This window comes from Podarcis tiliguerta (assembly GCF_965153285.1).
Source record: "Podarcis tiliguerta genome assembly, chromosome: 3".
Lineage (NCBI taxonomy): Eukaryota > Metazoa > Chordata > Lepidosauria > Squamata > Lacertidae > Podarcis > Podarcis tiliguerta.
Window position 1 is genome coordinate 472,063 of NC_139536.1, and position 24,720 is coordinate 496,782.

General features: G+C 55.1%; 1 protein-coding gene across 2 annotated transcripts; it reads left to right on the forward strand.

Moving 5' to 3' along the window:
- The first annotated feature begins 1,706 nt into the window (after positions 1–1,706).
- On the forward strand, positions 1,707–23,855 carry SLC5A6 (solute carrier family 5 member 6). Of its 2 annotated transcripts, XM_083432630.1 has the most exons (17): positions 1,720–1,894; positions 6,162–6,259; positions 8,444–8,991; positions 10,235–10,300; positions 11,730–11,781; positions 12,015–12,082; positions 12,787–12,941; positions 14,339–14,479; positions 14,883–15,012; positions 15,929–16,017; positions 16,818–16,930; positions 17,072–17,139; positions 17,288–17,374; positions 18,325–18,497; positions 20,073–20,176; positions 21,327–21,448; positions 23,062–23,855. In XM_083432630.1, the coding sequence occupies exons 3-17, from the start codon at positions 8,659–8,661 to the stop codon at positions 23,239–23,241; spliced, it is 1,881 nt and encodes a 626-aa protein (XP_083288756.1). In that variant the 5' UTR covers positions 1,720–1,894; positions 6,162–6,259; positions 8,444–8,658; the 3' UTR covers positions 23,242–23,855. The 2 variants fall into 2 exon arrangements, with proteins under 2 accessions (XP_083288757.1, XP_083288756.1); XM_083432631.1 differs by lacking the exon at positions 6,162–6,259 and having other exon boundaries at positions 1,707–1,894.
- The last annotated feature ends 865 nt before the right edge of the window (positions 23,856–24,720 follow it).

The following is a 24,720-nucleotide window of genomic DNA, read 5'->3' on the forward strand; positions in this document are numbered from 1 at the left end:
ACCAACATGAGTTTGACCAAACTGTGGGCGGCAGCGGAAGACAGGAGGGCCTGGTGCGCTCTGGTCCAGGGGGTCACGAAGAGTCGGACACGACTAAACGACTAAACAACAACAACAACAACAACAACAAAATATATCAATATAAACATTGATAAATATGCACAAGCATGCATTACTCTCATGTTGCAAAAACACATTGAACACCTACATTTGCAGCACACCAAAAAGTCACAGAATCTGTGCATCCAGGCGGAGTGCTCTGAAGAATGGCATTCTTATTTTCTGCCTTGCATGCTTCCTGGGTGGGCAAACTGAAATGAATGAACATGGCTAACTTAGGACTAGGGGAAATGTGAATTCAATTGGAGGGGGGTATGAGATGCCTGGTTGTGCCCCACAGTAGTGGCCAGAAGAGGAAAGACCACAGGGAGAGGAATCGCCCGGGTGCATCTGCAGCAGCAGAACCGGACGCCTTCATCGGCCTCAGCTGCAACTAAACATGTCTTTCCTGTATCGGTCTCTACAGCCACAGCAGGCGCTGCAACCTTCTAACTGTTTGACTTTACCCCCGGAAAAACACTCCTCCGATGTCTCCTGAGATAGACAGATGCCAACCTGTGGCGCCCGCCCTGTGGAATGCCCTCCCATCAGATGTCAAGGAAATAAGCAGCTATCTGACTTTTAGAAGACATCTGAAGGCAGCCCTGTTGAGGGAAGTTTTTGATGACTGATGTTTTAATGTACAGTGGTACCTCGGGTTAAGTACTTAATTCGTTCCGGAGGTCTGTTCTTAACCTGAAACTGTTCTTAACCTGAAGCACCACTTTAGCTAATGGGGCTTCCTGCTGCTGCCGTGCCGCCGGAGCACAATTTCTGTTCTCACCCTGAAGCAAAGTTCCTGGGTTAGGAGAGTCTGTAACCTGAAGCGTCTGTAACCCGAGGTAGCACTGTACTTTTAATCTTGTTGGAAGCCACCCAGAGTGGCTGGGGAAACCCAGCCCCATGGACAGGATAATAATAATAATAATAATAATAATAATAATAATAATAATAATGATAATTCTATTGTGGTGACAATGCAAAAAACAAAAACAGCGTCCTGCTCTCTGTTTCCTCACAGTGGCCAACCTGTGGGAAACCTGCAACTGCAAGCAGGATCCGAGCACAAGAGCAACTCCCCCTCAGGAGCATTGCTCCCTCTGACGGTGGAGGCAGAGGGGCTGGGGAAACCCAGCCAGATGGGCGGGGGAGAAAAAATAAATTTTATTATTATTGTTGTTGTTGTTATAGAGCAGAGCCACTGCCAGCCCTCTCTACCTTCATGAACCCCCCCCCCCCCAGTCCTAGACGCTTCCCCTAGATCCAGCTGCTGCAGGGCTGGAGGAGTCCGGAATGGAGCCTCCATGGACGGAGCCAGTTGGCAGTGCACAAGGCGCTCTCCTCCTGCTTGGGGGCGCCTGGGTGCCACTGTGGGCGCAGGATCCTGGGCCGGATGGGTCCCCCTTGGCGCGATGCAGCTGCCTCGGGGCTCTTCCTGCGCGGAGCCTCCCAGGCCAGATCCCGTCTCCCTTGGCGTGGCATCTGCCCCGGGTGGGTCGCCGGCCGGGCTCCCTGTCTTGCTCCGCTGGGGGCTTCCCTTCCTCGGGGTCTCCGGGCTCCTCCCGCCCCGGCGGGGCTCCCTCTTCCCGGCGTCATCCCCGCGCGCCGGGCGGAGGCGGCGCCTGTCCTTGGCAATGTCAGCTCCGCCGCCGCCGCCGCCGCCAAGCAGCGCGCACCCCGCCAGGAGGAGGAGGAGGGACCCGGCGGCGGCGGCGGCACGTGGTCGGCCCGAGCAAAGGTCTCTCTCGGCGGGCTGGCCGGGCGGAGAGCGCGATCCGCGGCGGACGCCCGGCTGGTAGGGGCGCGCTGGCCCCGCACGTGGGAACCGGGCCGGCGGCGCGACGCGGGTTCTCTCTCCCTGCCCCTCTCGGCGGATCCTCTTCGGGGCGCGGGGGGCGGCCAACAGGTACAGCAGCCGCGGGGGCTCAGGGTGGGGGGCTGCCCGGGTGGGGGGTCGCCAGGGACCCTCCCAGATCCTCCCTGCCATTGAACAGATCCAGAAGGGAAGCTTGGCGCCCGCACGACGGCCCTGCCAGGTAGGCTCGCCCGAGAGAGGAGGGCAGCCGCCACTCTCCGCCCCACGCGGGCTCCGGGCCGCTGGTCTTTGGGCGCAGGCTGGGGTGCCCACTGTGCCCGGGGGTGGGCATGGAACTGTAATAATAATAATAATAATAATAATAATAATAAAAATAATTTATTATTTATACCTCACCCATCTGGGTGGCTTCCAACAAAGATTTCTCTTCCAGTGCAAGTTCTTCCAAGACTTTCTCTTGCTGAGCTTGGGGGTCTCCCCTGTCTTCTTTAGGGTCTAAGTCTCTCCTATTTTTATCCAGAAATTTTCTCGCCTGAAATTCTGATGTCAGTTTATATCTCCTCTTCATGTACGTAAAAGAAAGACCCTCAGGGGATTCCCATTTATATCTAATGTCGTTTCTCCTTAGAACTGTTGTCAAAAACCGGTATTTTGTTCTTGAGATTAAGAATGAAATGGAAGGGACCCCAAGGGGCATGTGGGGCAGCAGGAGTCCCCCCCCCCCTTGCTTAGACCCATTCTGGCTGGGTTCCATTCCCCTTCAGAGGGTGGAGGCGGGGCCAGATTTACCTATAAGATAAGCAAGCTATAGCTTAAGGCCCCACTCTCTGCCCCCCCCAATCACTATTAATATACTTCTTAATTGTATTTCACTTCAACAATTACTTTGATAAAATACGTATTTTGTTATGTGCAAATGGCTTGAGATACCTATTAGGTCCAGAAATGACCATATAGGTTATAAAGGTAAAGGGACCCCTGACCATGAGGTCCAGTCGTGGCCGACTCTGGGGTTGCGGCGCTCATCTCGCTTTACTGGCCGAGGGAGCCGGCGTACAGCTTCCAGGTCATGTGGCCAGCATGACTGAGCCGCTTCTGGCGAACCAGAGCAGCGCATGGAAATGCCGTTTACCTTCCCGCCAGAGTGGTATCTATTTATCTACTTGCACTTTGAGGTGCTTTCGAACTGCTAGGTTGGCAGGAGCAGGGACTGAGCAATGGGAGCTCACCCCGTCGCGGGGATTCGAACCGCTGACCTTCTGATCAGCTAGTCCTAGGCTCTGTGGCTTAACCCACAGCGTCACCCACGTCCCTATATAGTCAATATATTCAACACCAAAAACAGGGACAATTTGTTGTAGAAAGGGCCCCCTTACCTTCAGGAGCTGAGGGCCACATCAAACCTCAATCCGGCCCTGGGTGGAGGTGTAGGAGAGGACTGGCCTTCTGGCTCCAGGCCACCCCGTCCCCCTTGAGCCCCCCCACTCCAGGGGTCTGCGTGACACAGCGTGGTCATCCTGCACATGGCATGAGGTGCCATGTGATGCCAACAGTGTTAAGGGACCCCCCCCCCTTGCCTGCCTGGCCCAAAGTCAGGCTGGGGGGGGGGGAGTGCACCTCTAGCCGCTGGATGCGTGACCCGATCCTAGGATCCTAGAGCTGTAAAGATGGGCAGGGACCCCCAGAGGTCATCTAGTCCAGCCCGCCTGGAAGGCAGGAATCGCGGCTCCAGAATCCCTGGCAGGCGGCTGCCCAGGCTCCGCTGAAAATTCTCCAGGGAAGGAGAGTCAAAGGGGGCTCTTCTCTCCCCATGAAGACCCCGCAGCCCTTGGGCGCGATTCAGACGCAAGATATCAGGAGCATCCTCTGCACAGTACGATCTGTTTGGCAGTGGGACTGGCTGTGGGGTGGGGAGGGGGTCACTCTTGCTGGAGGGGGTGAGGCAGAGGGATTCCCCGGAGGGGCGGAAATGGCCCCCGGCCAGCGAGGCTGTAGCTGGTTTCCACTGAGCGGCGGGGTGGGCTGGATGTCCTCTGGGTGCCCTTGCCGATTTAACATTCTTTATTTGCGAGAGCAGAGCTCTGGGTGACTCACTGGAGCCTTTGGGAAGAAGGCAGCCTGTTCCCAGCAGACCCCCGGTGGGCAGGAGCCTGGATTGGCAGAGCACCCTGGAGCTCTGCAAGTTGCAGCGGGGATTGGGGCCCCTGGCCTGGGCTGTGGAAAATCCCCACTCAGCCGCCTTGCTCCCTGTAAGGTCACGAGTCTCCCTCTCCCCCAGTTTGGAGGCTCCAACGCAGCTCCTTGGATGCTGTCCTTGGGTGAAGGTCAGGAAAACCTGGAGGGGGCCCACAGAGGGCAGGGGGCAGAATGGGGAGCCCACCTTCCCTCCCCCAGACCCCCCACCCCTCTGGCTCATCTATGGGGTGCAGGGGAATTGGGCTGGGCTGCCAGTCACGTCTCTGGGCAGAAGCAGTTCTTTAATTCTGGAAAATCAGCTGAATGGGGGGGGGCATTTTGCGGGGGGTCGGACTTCTGGGAGTGAGGGCAGGGAATACCGCTGGGGCATGTGAAAGACAGGGGAGTCCTGAGGCTGGGGGGGGCAGCTGGCCACACATAGCACCCCTCCTTATTCCTGCCCCCCGTCAGCCGTGGAGACCCCTGAACTCAGAGGGCCTTGAGCAGCTTGGCACAACTGCAGAGGGAGTGCCTGGGTTGCGCTTGCAAGGGGGCCCCCCCGTTGTGGCATTTGCGTGGCTGCTGTGAGGGCAGGATGCTGGTCTGGGGGGGGGCACTTTGGCCTGATCCAGCTGCAGCCAGACGCTTCTTTGCTTCTTCTGCCGCAAGGCCTCAAATGCCGATACTCTTGCAAACGGAATAGGAAGCAGACATGTCAGCAGCAGCCCCCCCCCCTTCTGCCCTTCACAGAAAGCCCCCTCCTCGCTCCTCCTGGGCCCCTATCCTGACCCTCAGACCGGCACTTCGGCTTTTCTCCTGCTAAGATCAGACAAGCCCTAGCAAGCCACCGTGGGCCGTAATCCCAGGAACTATGCATTCAGCATTCTGTGGCTCAGTGCCCTGCAGGATCAGTGCCCTCCCGGCTGTGTTGCTCAACGGCTTCTCCCCCACCCTCCAGAAGTCATTTTCCTCCATGGTATTGTCTCCCCCCCCAACTCTCCTTTGAACCTGCAGCCTGGAGGCCGGCTGACTCCTCAAAGTTTGCCAGTTGCAGAGGCTAATCTCCCTCTCTCCCTCCTCCTTAAATGCTTAATCTCTCACTGAGTTTCCCAAGTGCTGTGGCTGATGATTAAGGAGCACTTTCCAAGACCTGAGCTTGCCAGATGGAAGCAAAGCCCTTTGCAAGAGAACTCTGCCCCTGATGCTTGCTTTGCTCAACCTGAGCTGCTCGATTGCTGCGCCTCAGGTCTTGCAATGCATCTGGTGCCTCGGTTCTCCCAGAATTTGTTTCTTTGCTAGCCGACTATGCAGAATGTAAAGGGAGCACTGTCAGGGGTTCCTTTACCTTTACTAGGGGATGCGGGTGGCACTGTGGTTTAAGCCACAGAGCCTAGGACTGGGCCAGCGCTCTGCACATGCTCAGGAACGCTCTGGGGCTGAGGTCTGGCTCTGGAGGGTGTTAGCAGAGAAATCTGAGGGCTCCCTTGGACAAAAAACAAGGACACCAGCCAGGAATACCAGAGCAAAACAGCAGCCAGGAGGCTTGGTCTTGATTGAAGACTGTCGCGACAGGACTCCCACCTGCCACCAGGTGGAACAAGATGGAAGCCCCGAACAAAAGAACCCAAACTTGTATTACCTGCTAATCCCCATGTTAGGGACGTGGGTGGCACTGTGGGTTAAGCCACAGAGCCTGGGGCTTGCCGATCAGAAGGCGGTTCGAATCCCCGCGACAGGGTGAGCTCCCGTTGCTCGGTCCCTGCTCCTGCCAACCTAGCAGTTCGAAAGCACATCAATGTGCAAGTAGATAAATAGGTACCACTCCGGCGGGAAGGTGAACGGCATTTCCGTGCGCTGCTCTGGTTTGCCAGAAGCGGCTTAGTCCTGCTGGCCACATGACCCGGAAGCTGTATGCCGGCTCCCTCGGCCAGTAAAGCGAGATGAGCGCCGCAACCCCAGAGTCGGCCACGACTGGACTTAATGGTCAAGGGTCCCTTTACCTTTACTAATCAGAATGTCTCCTTCCTCACTCTTTCTCTTCACGTGACTCTTTCTTATTGTAAAATCACAGGCTTGGCGTTTCCATGCGGTGCAGCTCTTTGCCTTCTTAAAATATTGGTCACGCCTAGATGAGAATGTGCAAATTGGGAGAATAACAAAGGCCGACATGTGAGTCTGGCTGAAATGCGAGTCTTTCTTATTCTTTTCTGCTCTGCCCCGGGAAGGCTTCCAAGCCACACAGAGGAGCCTCGGTTCTCTTCTGGGGGGGGGGAGTCCAAAGAGGGCAGCCTGGCAGTGCCCCCCTCCCTCCACGCTGACCCTCGGTCCCCCCAGCCTGACCTTGCAGGTCCAGCTTTGGGGGCCTGAGCTCAGATTTCCAGCCCTGCATGTGGGACCCCCACAAATGATCCTCTCCCCCCCCCATTGGACGGAGGTCTGCTGGGCTCCCTCTCCCCATTTCTGCTCAGGCTACCAGGAGCTATTTGGGGCTGCAATTTCACAGCTGGCTCCATCCTGCTGAGTCCCCACATTCTGGGATCTCAGCCGGGCCAAATCGCCTTCCTCCTCCTGACTTTTATGGGGGCTTCACTCTTTGGAGGTTTGCAAACAGAGGCTGGGTGGCCATCAGGCAGGGATTCTTGAACTGCAGTTCCTGCATTGCAAGAGGTCAGACTGGATGAGCCCTGAGGGTCCCTTGCAACTCTGCCGTGCTGTGATTCTATGAACTCTTCCCAGGCCCCCTCAACAGGGACACCCCCTTTCTCCTTAAATGGCCTTCCTCTCCTCCCCAGTCTGGGCATGGATGGTTCCCTTCCACAGTCTCTGTTGGGAGGTCAAGCGGCCCCCTCTGCAAGCTGAGAGCAAGCAGGGCTGGATCAGGCCCCTTTTCTGCCCTGTGCCTTTTCAGAGTCCTTGAAAGATCTCTTGGGTTGCTCGACTCTCTTTCCGTCTGGAGGAGAGGACATTCTGTGCAGCTGACCTCAGGAAGCGTTTTGCCTTGCACACCTGAGCAGAACGTAAGAGAAGCCCGATGGAACAGGCCAATGTCACAGTGGCCAACCAGATGCCCATTTTGGGACGCCCACAAGCAGGATTTGAACACAGGACCCCTCTCCCCCTCCTGCAGTTCCCAGCAGCTGAGATTCAGAAGCATTGCTGCCTCCGAATATGGAGACAGAGCAGAGCCATCCTGGCTAATAATAATAATAATAAATTTATTAGAATCATAGAATCATAGAGTTGGAAGAGACCCCAAGGGCCATCGAGTCCAACCCCCTGCCAAGCAGGAAACACCATCAGAGCACTCCTGACATATGGTTGTCAAGCCTCTGCTTAAAGACCTCCATATTATTTATACCCTACCCATCTGGCTGGGTTTCCCAAGCCGCTCTGAGCCAACAATATAAAAACATGATAAAAGATCAAACATGAAAAACTTCTCTAAACAGGGCTGCCTTCAGATGCCTTCTAAAAGTCAGATAGTTATTTGTCTCCTTGAAGTCTGCTGGGAGGGTGTTCCACAGGGTGGGCACCACCACCGAGAAGGCCCTCTGCCTGGTTCCCTGTAATCTCACTTCTCGCAGGGAGGGAACCGCCAGAAGGCCCTCAGGGCTGGACCTCAGGGCTGGACGATGGGGGTGGAGACGCTCCTTCAGGGATACTGGGCTATCCATAGCCCTCTGCTCCTCCATGAATTTGTCCAACCCTCTCTTAAAGCCATTCAAGCTGGTGGCCAAACCCAGTCTCCTGTGGGAGGGAGTTCCACTGTCTAACCCTGTGCTGTGAGAATAACGCCTTTCTTTTCCCGTTCTACAAGTTCTGGTGTAGGAGAAAGGAAGAAGAGCTTTTCTCCACCCCTCCCTCCAGGCGTCATGTTATAAACTCCCATCGCATCTGCTCCTGCTTGCCTCTTCTCTTGACTAAAACACCCCAAATTCTGCTTCTCCTGGGCTGGGCAGATGGCGCCAGCAGATGCTTCTCCTGGCGACACCCCCCGCTGCGCCCTCGCCCCTCGGAGGCTGCTTTGGGGCGGCTCAGGCTGTGTGCTTTGGCCCCGGGCGCTGCTCCTGGGGCGCTTCTCCGAGTCCTCCCTGCCCCCTCGCTGGGAAGGCCTGGCTCCCCGGTGCCAAAAACACTCCGGGCCGTGAAGATTGGCAGCCGGCACTTGCCTCACTTGGGGCCCTGCCAGGAGACTTTGCTCGCTCCCTCTCCGCCTCGCAGCCTTGAGACGGGGAGATTAGCAGCGGCGAAGGTCTGCTGCCTGCCAGAGCTGGGGTGTCTGGAGGAGGGGTTGCCGGCCCGGTCACGCGCTCCCGGGTCCTTGGGCTCATTCCTCCTCCCTCTCTCTTCCAGATCGCCTCGCCTGGGTCATGGCAGCCGCAGCGGATCTCCGGCAGCGAGGCCGGCGCTTGGCAGGCTGGTGAGGAGCCGGCGTCCGGTTTGGGCAAGGCCGGCTGAGTGGCTGGAGCCGGGTTTCAGCGCAGAGGTCCCTCCAGTGATGGCCAAGGGACGGTAGAAGCCCCTCGCCCTCCAAGAGGCTCCGGAGAGCCAGCGCCGTCGGGACAGCCATGCTGACGTTTGGCGTGGCCGACTACGCCATCTTTGTCCTGCTGCTGGTCTTCTCGGCCGGGATCGGACTCTTCTACGCGCTGAGTGGCGGGAAGCAGCGGACCACGCAGGAGTTCCTGCTGGCCAACCGCAGCATGGGCTTCTTCCCGGTGGCCCTCTCCCTCCTGGCCACCTTCCAGTCGGCCGTGGCCATCCTGGGCGTCCCCTCCGAGATCTACCGCTTCGGCACCGAGTACTGGTTCCTGGGGTGCTCCTACTTCCTGGGGCTCCTCATCCCGGCTCACGTCTTCATCCCTGTCTTCTACCGCCTGCGCCTGACCAGCACCTACGAGGTGAGTGGCAGCGGGTGGGGGTGTCGAGGGTCTCCGGGGAGATGGGCTGGGCTGGAGACGGGGTCAGAATTGGACCCCTGGCCCTCTTCCCTCGGGGTCTGTCTCCCGCTGCAGCTGACACCGAGGCACAAAGTGTGGTGCTCTTTTGGTGTGGTGGCATCTACACTGCGGAACTCCCTGCCTCTTGAAAATCAGGCTTCATTGCACTCTTTTCAGCACCTGCTAAAAACACACTCTTTTTTATATATAAATTTATTTACCGTATTTTTCGCTCTATAAGACGCACCAGACCACAAGACGCACCTAGTTTTTGGAGGAGGAAAACAAGAAAAAAAACATTCTGAATCTCAGAAGCCAGAACAGCAAGAGGGATCGCTGCGCAGCGAAAGCAGCAATCCCTCTTGCTGTTCTGGCTTCTGGGATAGCTGCGCAGCCTGCATTCGCTCCATAAGACGCACACACATTTCCCCTTACTTTTTAGGAGGGAAAAAGTGAGTCTTATAGAGCAAAAAATGGTATTTGGTTTTTCAGTTTAAAATTTTACAGAGATGTATCCGACATAAAAACAAGATTCCAAAGAATCTCCCGGGCTTCCACCCTCCCCTTTGTGGGTCCTATTATTTATCATTTCCTCCTGCATCTGTTATGATAGTCCAAATCTTTCACACCTCCATTGTATTCAGAATTCCCCCTGAATCTACAAGTGATGTTCCAATCCTATTAACCAAATATTCTCACTTAGACAAGCCTCTTCAGGCGTCTGGAAAGTTGGTCTGTTTTTATTTTGTTGTCCTTTTAACTTTTTGAAAGTCTTACACTGTTGGTGTTATTCATTCTTCTTGCTGACACTTTTATCACATGGTCTTCTTGGCAAAACTGCCTTGAGATATTTTCTTGGTGGGCGCTGCTGAGTGGAGTCCTGCAAGGAGGCCGGCCGGCTTACAGCCCCACTGGGAGGCCGGCAGTTGGAGGTTTCTGGCTGTCTCTGGGTCCTCCCCTCCTCTCAAGTGGTACCTGCAGCTGGGGGAAGCATATGGGGACGTGGTGGGTGGGTGGGTGGGGGTCAGGAATGCTGCCCCAGATGCCCCAGGAGAGCAGGGGGGCTGTGCAGGGGGCCTTGGGCACCATCCTGTGGGGCTCCTGCCCTCCCACCAACAGGGCAAAGGCGGCACCTGGAAGCCAAGCCATATTTGCTCTCTGCCCCACTGACACCCCCAATTCTCTTTGTCGCCCCCCCCCCCAGTACCTGGAGCTGCGGTTCAACAAGGTCGTGAGGGTGTGTGGAACAGCCACCTTCATCTTCCAGATGGTGAGTGCAGAAAACTACCCTGGTCTCTCTGCCTCCTCAGTCGTGGGGAAAAGGAGGCCTCTCCTTTTTAAGCTTCTGCCTCAAGCTCCCAGTCCTCCTGCTTAAAACTTTCCACTTCTCCCTCCCTCTCCTTCCTTCCTTCCTTCCTTCCTTCCTTCCTTCCTTCCTTCCTTCCTTCCTTTCTTCTGTTGCAGGAATTTATGTATAAGTTGGGGGGGGGGGGGTTTGCCCCTCCAGCAAATGTCATGCACATGCAGCCCACTGCCGAAACCAGCACAATCACTTTTGTGACTTTTGTGATTTGTCCCCACAAAACGTTTAATCACAGTTTCTTCCTATCTATTCAAAGATCCTTTGCTGCACGATACCAAATGGAAGAATTCACTGATAAATGTATCTATGTCCTGGCTCACTGGGAAAACTTCAGAAATTCATATAGACCTGTGAGCTCAGCTCCTCAGCAGCCCCTCTGCCTAAGTGATAATCCCTGGCATCCTGATACCTGAGTGCCAGACAGGTAGCCATGCCAGAAATCACAAACCCAGTTGAAGACAAAAGGGTGGGATGAACTTGGCTGGGAGACAGGGAAATTTAAAGATCTCTTTTGTGACACTTGATGGGTGTTTCGTGGAGGGCAAGGGGAACCATGGGGCAGGGTCCAGGATGCTCAGATTCCTGCCACAAGACCTCCCCTTTTGTGATGTAACCGTGATGTATGAGTGATGTAGTTGGGGGGTGACCGAGCAACGGGAGCTCACCCCATCACAGGGATTCAAACCGCCGACCTTGTGATCAGCAAATCCTAGGCTCTGTGGTTTAGACCACAGCGTCACCCACCTCCCTAACATGGGGGTTAGCAGCTAATAAAAGTTTGGGTTCTCTTTTGTTTGGGGCTTCCATCTTGTTCCACCTGGTGGCAGGTGGGAGTCCTGTCGCCACAGTCTTCAATCAAGACCAAGCCTCCTGGCTGCTGTTTTGCTCTGGGATTCCTGGCTGGGGTCCTTGGTTTTTGTCCAAGGGAGCCCTCAGATTTCTCCGTGAACAGTTCCTTCCTTCCTTCTTGCCTTTCTCTTCCTCCTTCCCTCCCTCCTTCCGCTTCCTTCTCCCCCCTCATGCTGTCTCCCCCGTCCTTCCCTCTCATTCTTCCTGCCTCGGCTGTGGCGCTCAGTGGTTGGCGCAGAGCAGGTCCTTCTCTCTCAGCCCCCCTCCCTCGCAGGGCTGTTGTTGGGCAGGTGGGGGAGGGAGGGAGACCCAGAGACCTGGGGAGGGGGATCAAGGTCACAATTCTCCTCTGGAGTCGGCTCCCCCCCCCTGGCATGTGGGGTTGTGGTCAGTTGTACGCTGCCTCATCCTCCGATCTCGGGGCGGCTCACAGGCCAAAAAGGCCCTGTGGGGTCCACTTCACAGGGGTCTGCCTTTCTCCCCACAGGTGGTGTACATGGGGGTTGTCCTCTACACCCCAGCGCTGGCTCTCAATGCAGGTGAGGAAGTGGGCCTGATCCCGGGGGGCAAGGCTTTTCTGCACTGCAGCTGGAACATTTTGGGTGGTCTGGGGGCAGGGAAAGTGGGCAGTCTGGACCCAGCCCCCTCTTGGCTGGCCCAGGGGGTAGGAGCCAGGCCTCCGGGGAAGGGGGGGTCTGATGCTGAGCTGCGGCTCTCGAGGGGCAGGCGCTCGGCTGCTGGGCCCCTCCCTGAGGACTCTTCCTTCTTGCAGTGACCAACTTTGACCTCTGGGCCTCTGTGCTGACCATTGGGCTGGTCTGCACCCTCTACACCGCCCTGGTGAGTAGGGACCCCTGATCCCCCCAGAGATTCTGGGCTGCAGGAGGTTGTGGGCTCCGCAGGGCCCCCAAAGAGGGCAAATTCTGGACCACTAGCCATGAACAGAGTGGCCCCTGATTGGGGGTTGGCTAGATGTCCCTTGGGAGTCCCAGCTTCACAAGTCTAGGATTCTGGGGTGGGGCTGGAGGTGCGAGTGGCCATGCAGCCCCTGGGCACTTCTCCTGTCTGGTGCCCCCGGGGAAAGTCTAGATTGGTGGCTTCTGGCCCCCTTGTTCCCATAAGACCATCCCTAGCGCCCCATACCCTTTAAAATGCACTGCAGTGTCCAGATGGGCAGGTTATAAATTATTATTATTTATACCCCACTCATATGGCTGAGTTTCCCCAGCCACTCTGGGGAATATTAATTAGTTATTATTATTATCATTATTATTAGCAGTTTGCACTCCCCACTAAGGAAGAGAACGACACGAGAAAATCCTAGAGAGCGACAATTAATTTGCTTATTCAAAATCCCATTTAAACCACAGAATGGATGGAGTTGATCCAGGGAAGCCTGATATTCAGGGACCCTCTCAGAGGCCCCCCCCCAAATCCCATTGCCCACCCCCAGGGGGCAGGACCGCCCACTGTGGAAACCGTGGGACAGTGTGATGGCCCCGAATGTTGCCCCCCCGTTAACCGCCCCCTCCTTCCCTTTGCAGGGTGGCCTCAAAGCCGTGATCTGGACGGACGTTTTCCAGACCTTTGTCATGTTTGCCGGCCAGGTGGCCGTGATTGTGGTGGGCACCGTCAAAGTGGGCGGCATGGGGCGCGTCTGGCAGCTGGCGGCAGAGAAGGGCAAGGTGTCCGGCATCGAGTAAGTCGGGGGGGAGGGGGGGCTGGTCCTTCCGTCTGCTGCCCCGCCGGATGGGCCCAGCAGAACCCAGAATCAGGGCCCCGGGGCCCCTGGCCTTAGAGCCACGGGTGTAGATCCTACCCTTTGCACTACACCTCTGCACAAGGAAAGCCCATGGAGAAAGGATTGAGGGGTCTTGGTGGACCCCAAGCTGAACCCGAGCCCAGAGGGTGATGCAGCAGCAAAAAAGACCAATGCTGTTCCAGGCTGCATCTGCAGAAGTCGAGGGTCCAGATCAGGGGAAATCAGAGTCCCACTCAATTCTGGAATATTGTGTCCAGTTCTGGGCACCACAATTTATATTGGATATTGACAAGCTGGGAGGTGTGCAGAGGAGGGAGACCAAGATGATCCAGGGTCTGGAAACCAAGCCTGATGAGGAACGGTGGAAGGAATGTTTAGCCTGGAAAAGAGGAGACTGAGAAGAGCTGGGGTAAAGGTAAAGGGACCCCTGACCATCAGGTCCAGTCGCGGACGACTCTGGGGTTGTGGCGCTCATCTCGCTTTACTGGCCAAGGGAGCCGGCGTACACCTTCCGGGTCATGTGGCCAGCATGTGGCGAACCAGAGCAGCGCACGGAAATGCCATTTACCTTCCCTCTGGAGTGGTACCTATTTATCTACTTGCACTTTGAAGTGCTTTCGAACTGCTAGGTTGGCAGGAGCAGGGACCGAGCAACGGGAGCTCACCCCGTCGTGGGGATTCGAACCACCAACCTTCTGATCGACAACTCCCGTTTACCTTCCCACTGGAACAGTACCTATTTATCTACTTGCACTTTGACGTGCTTCCGAACTGCTAGGTTGGCAGGAGCAGGGACCGAGCAACGGGAGCTCACCCCGTCGCGGGGATTCGAACTGCCGACTTTCCGATCGGCAAGCCCTAACTAACACGCCTGCTATCCTGCTTAGCCCCCTAAAAACTCTGATACCCCATTTTTAAAATACAATATACTCCCATAGAGACTCCTTACGCTGCGTTTAAAACCAAAATTGCATTTGGATAGAAACTGTTTCTCAGGCGGCTAGTCCTAGTCTTTATAACCCTGGACCTTCTCAAGGGCTATCACATGGAAGATGGAGCAAGCTTGTTTTCTCCTGCTCTGGGGGCAGGACTCGAACCCATGGCTTCAAGTGACAAGAAGGGAGATTCTGACTAACATCAGGAGTAACTTGCTGGGGGAATGGACTCCCTTGGAAGGAGCTGGTGGACTCCCTTTCCTTGGGGGTTGGATGGCCAACAGCCAGAGATTCTTGAGCTGTGATTCCTGCATTTGGGGGGGGGGGTTGGTGTTGGTCTAGATGACCCTTGGGGTTCCCTTCCACCTCGACCGTACTCTGCTCCCCTTCCCTCCCCAGCCTGAACCCGGACCCTTACGAGCGCCACACCTTCTGGACCCTGGCCTTTGGGGGCGTCTTCATGATGCTGTCTCTCTACGGGGTCAACCAGTCCCAGGTCCAGCGATACCTCAGCTCTCGCTCGGAGCGGCAGGCCGTGCTGTGAGTGGGGCGCCGTGGGGCGGGGCGGGGTGCTTGGGAGACGGGGGGCTGAGGGACCCGAGGTGACCCCGCCCAGAAGCAGGAAGGGGGCAGCTGGGAGGAGGCTGGGGGTTAGCCTGAGGATGTCCTGGGAGAGAGAGAGAGAGAGCTATGGGGGGCTTGTTTCTGGGGGGCCAGACCCCTTTTCCTGTGGAGCGTCTGCCTGGCCGCTGTGAGAAGAGGAGCCTGGGCCAGAGTTGCCTCCTTTGGCCTGATCCAGCAGGCTCTTCCGATGCCCTTGTGGAGCCTCCAGCTCCAGTGGCAGTCTATCTGGATTCTATGGGGCCTTTGGGGGGAGAACAGGATGCTGGGCCTGATCCGGCGCTCTGATCCTCCCTCCCTCTTTCTCTCCCCCCCCCTCCAGGTCTTGCTACGCCGTCTTCCCCTGCCAGCAGCTGGTCCTCTGCCTCAGTTGCCTCACCGGCCTGGTGATGTTTGCTTACTACCAGGAGCATGAGCTGAGTGCGGAGCAGAGCAGTGCCTCCTCTGATCAGGTGGGTCAGGCCCTTGCTGACACCCCCCCCCCATAAAAGGCATTGCAGCTGTCGGTCAGTGCAGGCAATACTGTTACACACAAAAGTGGAGTGGGCTTTTGCCGCCCAGCTCCCCATCCAGGGACCCAGGACCCCCTGTGTGCGTTATTGATCAGAGAAGAATGCGTGGGGTCTCTGTCCCAGCAGCTGCCCCAGATGATCTTCATGGGCCAGCTCCTGTGGGGGGGGGGCAACTGCCCTCCCTGAGTTGCCCCCTGATTTGCATCCCCCCCCCCCACTTTGCAAACCTCTACTTTGTTGTTGTTTTTTTAAAATTATTATTATTATTATTATTGAAATTTCCCAACAAAATTTACCATAATCAATACTAAAAACAGAAAACAAAAGCACAAGTTGTATATATTATTATTATTATTATTATTATTATTATTATTATTATTTCTACCCCGCCCATCTGGCTGGGTTTCCCCAGCCACTTCTACATTTCTGTTCCCTTCTCCCAACTTCCCTTTCTGGTTTATCACTTATTCATTTCTTCTGTGCGTAATTTTCCATACCTTAAATATTGAAACTGAAATCATACTTTATTGACATATTCTTAACATTTTACCCTCATATTTATATTTTCTGTTTATATTTGTCCATTGTAAATGTATTACTCGAATCCTGCAAGTGAGCTCATTTCAGTACGTTATTTCTGTATGTACATCATCAAAGGTTTCCAATCTTTCTTAAAGTCCTTATTGTCCTTACCTTTGAGTCTTTTCAGTCAACCCGCTTTGCCATTTCTGCGTATTCCACCCACTTTTCTTGCCATTGTTCTTTCATGGCTTTTCCATCTTTGAGCTAATAAAACACTGGCTGCTGTTGTCACCTACGCCAATAAATTCTTCTTGTCTTTTGGTCTCTCTGGCAGATGGTCCTCTACTTCGTGATGGACGTCCTGCAGGGAGTGCCCGGCCTCCCCGGCCTCTTTGTGGCTTGCCTCTTCAGCGGCTCCCTCAGGTGAGCTCAGCAGGCAGCCAGCCCCTCCTTCACTGGGGATCTTGAGGACTAGAACCCTTAATTCTGCCCAAGGAGGGACCAGAGCGCAGGGCTTGGCACGCGAGCTCTGCCAGGTTCGGTCACTGCCGGCAGCATCTCCAGGGAGGGCTGGGGGAAAAGCCCCGGAGGGCTGCTGCTGCCGGCCAGTGTTGACATTATGTGCGGCCTAGGACCCACCAGTCTAGGGCCAGGGCCTTTTCAGCTCTGGCCCCCACTTGGTAGAATGCACTGTCCCAAGAGACTAGGGCCCTGCGGAACTTGACATCTTTCCACAGCGCCTGCAAGACAGAGCTGTTCCGCCTGGCCTTTGGTGTGGACTCATTCTGACCCTTAAGTTGCCCTCCCTTTATGGTCTTGATTTATCAGCTATTTTAAAATGAGGCTGCATTTTAAATTGCATTTTAACCTGTATTTTAAATTGGTTCCCCCCCCCATATTATTATTTTTTCTTTCTCTTTTTCCCCTATTATGTTTTTACTGTGATTTTATTGGTGTTAGCCGCCTTGAGCCCAGCTCTGGCCGGGGAGGGTGGGGTATAAATAAAATTATTATTATTATTACTATTATTATTATTATTATTATTATTACGAAGCCTGTGTTCCTGCTTAGATCTTCCTTTGGAAACATGAGGACTAGAGCCTTGTGTTTATTTCCAGGGAAGTGCATTGCGTCTCCCGGGAGGGCTCTGCCCAAGAGGCTTTTTCTGCCCCCTTCCCTTCGTCTGACCCCCCCCCTTTGCCCCCCGCCTCTTCTCTCGGCAGCACCATCTCCTCCGCCTTCAACTCCCTGGCCACCGTGACCATGGAGGACCTGATCCGCCCTTACGTGGCCAGCATCCCCGAAGGACGGGCCACGCTCTACTCCAAGCTGCTAGGTGAGCTGCCCCGGGGGGAGAGGGGTTGGGGGGCCGGCAGCAGCGTCCCAGGGCCCCCAGCTCCACGGCTCCAGCCACACAGCCCAGGGGGCCCCTCCCTCTCCTCTCCCTCTGACTGGACCCCCTTCTCTCCCCACCCAGCTCTGGCCTACGGACTCCTCTGCCTGGGCATGGCTTACGTCTCCTCCATGATGGGTTCGGTGCTGCAGGTAAGGGGTCAGTGGAGGGGGCGGCTGGGGGGGAGGAACTAGGTTTGGAGGCAGGGCACGTTGATTTTTTAAAATAATAATTGGGGGTTGGTCTGGATGACCTTTGGGGGTCCCAACTCTACGGTCCTCTGCTTCTCTGCCCCCTTAGGCTGCCATCAGCATCTTTGGCATGATGGGGGGCCCTCTGCTGGGAGTCTTCTGCCTGGGCATGTTCTTTCCTTGTGCCAATTCCATGGTGAGTATTGCTGTTTATTTTCTTTGGGGGGGGGGTGTTAGGAGCTGTTGTTCCCTCACCCCTCTTCCTCTGGGGCCAGAGCCTTCCCTTCTTCTTCCCAAAGGGGGCGGCCAGCGTTGCAACTGGCAGAATAGCTGGTGGGGTTTTTCGTGGGGGTGGCGTGGCCCAGCTTGCAATGGGGGGGGGTCAGGATCCCCCCAACACTCTCTTCCTCGCAATGGGATATTGGCTCTGCCCAAGGCAGGGGGGAGAGCAGCGACAGCTGGGATTACACAGACATAACATTTTACAAGGACAGGGACGGAATAGTCGTCACACACAGGAGGAATAAGGATACGGTTTGAATGTTTCACCTCTGGGTTTATAAATCCTTTAATGTGTCTAGACGGATGGATGTCGTTAATATTGTAGTTGTTGTATAAGGGATTGTTATTCGGACTGGAACGTAATTGAGATGAACAAGATTTTGGGACTCAGAAACAAAGCAACGTCATCAAACCATGCGGGGGGGGGGGCGCCTAAATTAAATAATTTGGCATCTGAATGATTGGGATTTGTCATTGTATTATAATTTGGCACTGTTATAGTGAGGCTGCCATTGGATTATTGTAATTGAAAACTAATAAAAATTATTGCCAAAAAAACACCTTCAATTATTATTATTCCCAGCAGATGTCAAGGCAATAAACAACTATTTTACTTTTAGAAGACAACTGAAGGCAGCCCTGTTTAGGGACGTTTTTAATGTCTGGTGCTGTATTGTTTTTAATATTCAGTTGGAAGCTGCCCAGAGGGGCTGGGGAAACCCAGCCAGATGGGCGGAGTATAAATAATAAATTAATTAATAATAAATAATAATAAATAAAAATAAATAAATAAATAAATGAATAATAAATTCTTAATATTAAAATTATTATTATTATTACTCTCTTCCTCCTCCTCCTCCTCAGGGGGCCGTCGTTGGCTTGGCTGCTGGGCTGGCCATGGCGTTTTGGGTGGGCATCGGGAGCTGGGTGGCCAACCAGGTGTTTGTGCCCCCCGGGACTGGCGCCCCCCAACTGGACGGAAACCTCACAACGGCCGTCATGATGACGCTGCAGACCTTGACAGCAACCCCACAGAGGTAATGGGGAAAGGGAGACCCCAGGATGGGTGTGTGTGTGTGTAGAGCTTACTATTATTTGTGGCATTCCTATCCCACCCTTTCCCCCAAGGAGGCATCCGAGCTTCTCCACGCTCCTCATTTAATCCCCACAATGACCCGGCGAGGTAGACCAGGCAGAGAGCGGCAGGGAAGGAGCCTTGTGGCTGGGGGGTGGATATGAGCCCATTTAACCCCTGCATCCCCCCTGCCCAGAGGTTGGGGTTCCTGTTCCCAGGATGCCTTCCCCATGTTTGCTTATAACCTGGACGTTGCTGGTTGCCCTGAGTGACGGGGCCGTGGTTCACAAGGGATTCTGGGATGCTGCTCTGGAGACTCTCCACCCCACTGACCACTTGGGCTCCCTGTGCTGCGGACGGGATCTGAGCACCCAAAGCCCCCTGCCCAGATCCCAGCCTGGGTCCGCCTCTGGCTTCGGGGCAATTTGTGGTTATAGTGGTACCTCTGATGCAAACAGGATCCGTTCCGGAGCCCCGTTCGCATCCAGACGCGAACGCAATCCATGTCCAAGTATCTGCGCATGTGTGGGTTGCAATTCGCCACTTCTGCGCATGCGCCTGACATCATTTTGACCGTCTGCGCATGCGCGAGTGGCGAAACCCAGAAGTAACGTGCTCCGCTACTTCCAGGTCGCCGCAGCGCGCAACCTGAAAATACTTATCCCAAAGCTACTTCAACCCGAGGTATGACTGTATTTTTCTGGGGGGGGGGGGGAATGCCCCCTCCGTCTGCCCCAGGATTTCCTCCTCCTCCTTTTCCTCTCTTACCTCCAGGCTCTCATCCTGCCAGTTCCTTCCAGAACTGTAGAATTGGAGGGTCATCCAGCCCAACCCTCTTCAATGCACAGTTCAAGCATCCCTGGCAGGCAGCCCCCCCCCCAGGAAGGAGATCCCACCGCCTTCCGAGGGAGTTGGTCCCACTGCCCAACGGCTCTTGTGCTCGGATATTCCTTCCGAGTGTGGATTCAGAATCTCCTTTCTTGCCCAGTGATGCCATTGGTTCGCATCCTTCCCTCCGAAGTAGCAGAAGACAGGCAGGCTCATCAAGGGGCGAGGGAGCCTCTGGGGCAAGCCGCAGTCCCAATATGGGGGTGCAGCACTGGCCAACCCTAGAGGGTTGTTGTGAGGACGGCTCTGCTGGGCTTCCCCAGCGGCGCCACTGGGAGACCCCCAAGACCCCCTGCGACTGGAGGTTGTATAAAAGCCCCCCTCCCATGTGCTCTGGGGCATTTCCCCAGTCTCTGCTGCCCCTTTTGTGGAAGCCCCTCGTTCCCCCACCATCCTTTGGACGGGGCAGGCGGCTGCATCCAGGTGCCAGCATCTTTTTCATTCTGTGATAGATTTTATTGAAGTTTGAAAGATTTATGAAGGTTAATTTCCAGTATCCAAAGATTAAAGATACTGATGTAAATAAAGACTCAAAGCAGAAGGAAGGGTGGAGGGAAGAAAAGAAAAAAAAAGAGAACTTTCTATGCTTTGTAGAAAATTATTCAAAACCCTCCCTTCAAGATAAACACCTTTCTGCCTCTTGCTGCAGGGTCACGGGGCTGCGCAAGTTCTACAACCTGTCATACCTGTGGTACAGCGCACACAACTCAACCACCGTCATTGTCGTGGGACTGCTGGTCAGTCTCCTCACAGGTAGGTCGGGAGCGCAGGTGGCCCTCGATTTCGTGGTCGCCCCACAAAGCTGAGCGGTGGAAGATTCGGGACAGAGGAAATTTGAAAGGACTTCTTCTTGCGGCTTGTCGTTAACCTGCGGAACTCCCTCCCTCAGGAGGCAATGGTGGCCGCCAACTGGGATGCTTTTAAAACAGGATCAGGCAAATTCATGGAGGGGAAGAGGGGAATTGATGGCTCCCAGCCAGAATGGCTCCGCTCTGCTGCCAAAGTCAGAGGCAGCAGTGCTTGTGGATCTCAGTTGCTGGAAACCCCAGGAGGGGAGAGTTGCTCGTGCGTTCGATTCCTGCTTGTGGGTTTCCCATAATGGGCGCCTGGTTGGCCACTGTGAGAACAGGAGACTGGGCGTGATGGGCCCTTCAGAGGTCCTTCTGATTGGAGACGCAGAAGAGGCAAAGGGGCAGCTGCTGGAGTTTGTGTGCGTATTCTGCAGCCAGCGAGTCAGGTTGCGAGGCCTTGGGGGTTGCTGCCTGCCCCTTGCCATTGCAGACTTGTGGCCTTCAGCAGAAGGGGGTGGAATCCTTATTTCGTTCCTCTTAGAAGCCTCCACCAGCATTTTATAGTCGGGTGTGTGTGTTCAATAATAATTATAATTATAATTATAATTATTATTCATTATTTGTACCCCCTGTCCATCTGGCTGGGTTTCCCCAGCCACTCTGGGCAGCGGCTTCCAACAAAGATTAAAAATACATTAAAATGTCACACATTAAAAACTTCCCAGAACAGGGCTGCCTTCAGATGTCTTTAAAATGTCAGATAGTTGTTTATCTCTTTGACATCTGATGGGAGGGCGTTCCACAGGGCGGGCGCCACCACCAAGAAGGCCCTCTAATAAATGTATCAAATCAAGCCTCACTAATGAATGTATAAAATCAGCCTGGAGTTGGGGGCATGGAAGGCAGAAGGGTGAGGTGTTGGGTGTTGGGGGGGGGCCCTTCCAACCAGCACCCTTTGTGCGCCTTCTCTGTGCCTTGGCATTCTGCCTGGCACCTGGGCTCATGCCACACTGCGGGTGCCTAGGAGGCTAAGCAGGGCTGCCTCTCTTGGCCCCATCAGGAGGGGGCGTGACGCTGCCGGAACCCAGTAACGCTGCCTTCTCCCCCCCCAGGCCCCACACGGGGGGAGGACGTGGACCCCCGGACCATCTTCCCGGTGCTGCCCCGCCTGTTCTGCTGCTTGCCGGCGAGGTACCGAGAGAAGCTGCGCTGCGGGGTCTGCAGCCCCCGAGAGGTGAGGTCTTCTGCGTGCGCCTTGAGGGGGGGGGAGCTCTGGGAGGGGGCAGGCTGAGCAAGGCGTCCTCCCTTGCGCTTTGGAGCCCTGAGGAAGCGCACCAAGGGGGGTTGGAGCAAAAAAAGAGGGGTTGCGAGGAGCTCCAGAAAGACCCCCCCCAACTGAGAAAGAGGCGCTAAAGCAGTAAATGAGAAGAAGGGTAAGCGAGGGAGAAGTTTAGCGTCCTCAGAAAAGGGGGCAAGCGGGGGCTGCAGGCTCCTGTCCTGGCACCGTTGTTGTTCAGCGTCTTTCTAAATGACTTGGGTGGCGCTGTTGCCGATCAGAAGGTCAGCGGTTCGAATCCCCACGACGGGGTGAGCTCCCGTTGCTCTGTCCCTGCTCCTGCCAACCTAGCAGTTCAAAAGCACAAAGTGCAAGTAGATAAATAGGTACCACTCCGGCGGGAAGGTAAACGGCGTTTCCGTGCGCTGCTCTGGTTCATCAGAAGCGGCTTAGTCCTGCTGGCCCCATGACCCGGAAGCTGCATGCCGGCTCCCTCGGCCAATAAAGCGAGATGAGCGCCGCAACCCCAGAGTCGGCCACGACTGGACCTAATGGTCCTAAATGGGACCTAAATGGTCCCTTTACCTTTTAAATGACTTGGATGAAGGAATTTGCAGATGGGGTAACTGATGCCACAGAGTCAGAATCAGAATTCAAAATGACCGTAATGGACTGGAGAACTGGGCACAAGCTAACAGAATGAATTTCAATAGCAAGAAAGGTCAGGTTCTGCATTTAGACAGGAAGAACCAGATGAACAAATATAAGGTTATTATGATTATTAGATTTATATATCGCCCCTCGTGACAAAATCTCAGGGCAGTTCACAAGGTGAGGGACACCTAGCTTGTGAAAAGGATCTGGGGGTCTTGGTGGACCACAAGCTGAACACGAGTCAACCATGTGATGCAGCAGCAAAAATGGCTAATGCTATTCTAGGCTGCATCCACAGAAGTCTAGTGTCCAGATCAAGGGAAGGAATAGTCCCTCTCTATTCTGCCTTGGTCAGACCACACCTGGAGTCCTGTGTCCACTTCTGGACACCACAATTTGAGAAGGATGTTGACAAGCTGGAAGGTGGGCAGAGGAGGGCAGCTAAGATAATGAAGGGTGTGGACACCAAGCCATATGAGGAACGGTTGAAGGAATTGGGTATGTTTAGCCTGGGAAAGAGGAAACTGAGAGGAGATAGGAGAGCCATCTTCCAATATTTCAAGGGCAGTCACATGGAAGAGGGAAGAAGCTTCTTTTCTCCTGCTCTGGAGGGCAGGACTCGAACCCATGGCTTCAAGTGACAAGAAAGGAGATTCTGCCTCAACATCAGGAAGAACTTTCTGACCATAAGAGCTGGGACTCAGTTTCACTGGAGCTTTTGAAGCAGAGGTTGGATGGCTGTATGTCAGGGATGCTGGAGCTGAGATTGCAAGGGGCTGGACTAGATGGCGCTTGAGGTCCCTTCGAACTTTAAAATTCTGTGGTTCTAAGTGATGCAGATGGTTCGGCTGGTGCAGAAAAACCGCATCCCTGCAGAGCTGGAGTTTGACTTGTGCCCTCTCTCTCTCTCTGCCCAGGACGGAAACTGCTCAGAGCCGGTTCCCCTGACTGTGGAGAAGACCAGCAACGGGCTGCTGAACGGTCTGCCGGAGGGGCTGCCCCTTGGGGGGGGCGATGAGGGAGGGGAGCCCCCCGGGGAGGGGGCGGCCCGGCCAGGCGGGAGCCACAGCTACATCCTGCGGGAGACAGCCCTCTGAGGGGGACGGCGGGAGCGTCTGCGGGGCTTGGCTCTGTTCCGAGAGAGGACCCCCCCCCCCCAGGGAGAAGGGGGTCCCGGACCCTCCTTGGGGCCACTCTGCACTGGATCCTGGATGAGCACTGGAGGGGGGTCAGGCCGGACCCCACGCCTGGGTGATGGAGCAGCCCTTTCCGGGGTCCCTCCTGCCATACTGTGAATGTGCCAATCTTTGAAGTGTGGGTGGGGGGCTGCTGCCCCCCGTAACTCAAGCACACTGGGCGAGGCAGTGCCACCCAAACGCCCTCAGAGCCCTCCAGCCCACCCACCGGAGGCCTCACCAAAGAAGCCCCCCTGGACCTTCAGTGGGGTGGGGGGCGACCCTCTCATTCCATTCCCCCCTCCAGCAGCCCTTCCACCAAGTGGGGGGGGGGAGCACAGACATTCCTCCATCTCAGTGACTCCCTTGTCGACAGCCCCCCCGTCCGCTCGTGGGCCTCGTCATCCCCTCTCCTTTTCTGTTTTCTGTACCCCGTGTTGCACTTCCTCTGAGCGGTTCTGTTTCCCCGGTTCTTTGCCTTTCTGACGATGCTCAGAGAAGGATTTTGGCTGCTGTTAATAAAAAAGGTTCTTGTTGCTGCTGGCTGCTTCGTGGGTGGAAGCTGGGCGCTGGGGGAGCCGGGTTCTAATCCTGCCTCGGAAGACGTCTGGGGCTCTGCTCAAGGGGCGCCGCTGCGTATGTGGGGCCCGTTGCTGTGTCCGCTGGAACTTATTTATTATATTTATAATACGGGACTGCCTCTCCTGGTCTGCCCCGAAGGTCCACAATGACAACACTTTGGAGGTCCCAGGTCGCAAGGTGGTTAGATTGGTCTCAACTAGGGGCAGGGCCTTTTCAGTACTGGCCCCCAATGTGGTGGAATGCTCTGTCCCAAGACACCAGGGCCCTGTGGGACTTGACATCTTTCCGCAGGGCCTGCAAGGCAGAGCTGTTCTTCCTGGCCTTTGGTTTAGACTCAGTCTGACCCTTAAGTTACCCTCCCTTTATGGTCTTGACTTTTGAAATGAGGCTGCATTTTAAATTGCATTTTAACCTGTATTTTATTTTTTTATTTTTTCTGGCTGGGGAATAAATACATTTTTTTATTATTATATCAACCCACTTTTGCTCCCCAGGAGCTCAACGTGGAGCCCACCGTTCTTTCCCCCTCCTTCAATCCCCACAGCAACCCTGTGAGTTAGGCCAGGCTCAGAAAAAGACAGAGAATGGTCACCCAAGGAGCTTCGTGGCCAAGTGGCGATTTGAACCCTTTTTCTCCCAGATCCCAGTCCAGCACTCTAACCACTACTCCATACTGCCTCATGCAAACCACAGTCAGGGATGCAGGCGGAGGGAGGAACCTGGAAAACACAGGCTGCATAGACCCTGGAAAACAGGAGGAGGTGGTGTGGCCAGCACCTTGGGAAGAAGGTGAGATAAATGCGTGGAGGAGGAGGAAGA

What these genes read in the sequence shown, in the direction of transcription:
- SLC5A6 (XM_083432631.1), top strand. Translation starts at nt 8,659, where the DNA reads ATGCTGACGTTTGGCGTGGCCGACTACGCCATCTTTGTCCTGCTGCTG. An exon ending in CTCTTCAGCGGCTCCCTCAG is followed by an intron (nt 16,018 to 16,817) that starts GTGAGCTCAGCA and finishes TTCTCTCGGCAG; the next exon opens with CACCATCTCCTCCGCCTTCA. An exon ending in TTCCTTGTGCCAATTCCATG is followed by an intron (nt 17,375 to 18,324) that starts GTGAGTATTGCT and finishes CCTCCTCCTCAG; the next exon opens with GGGGCCGTCGTTGGCTTGGC.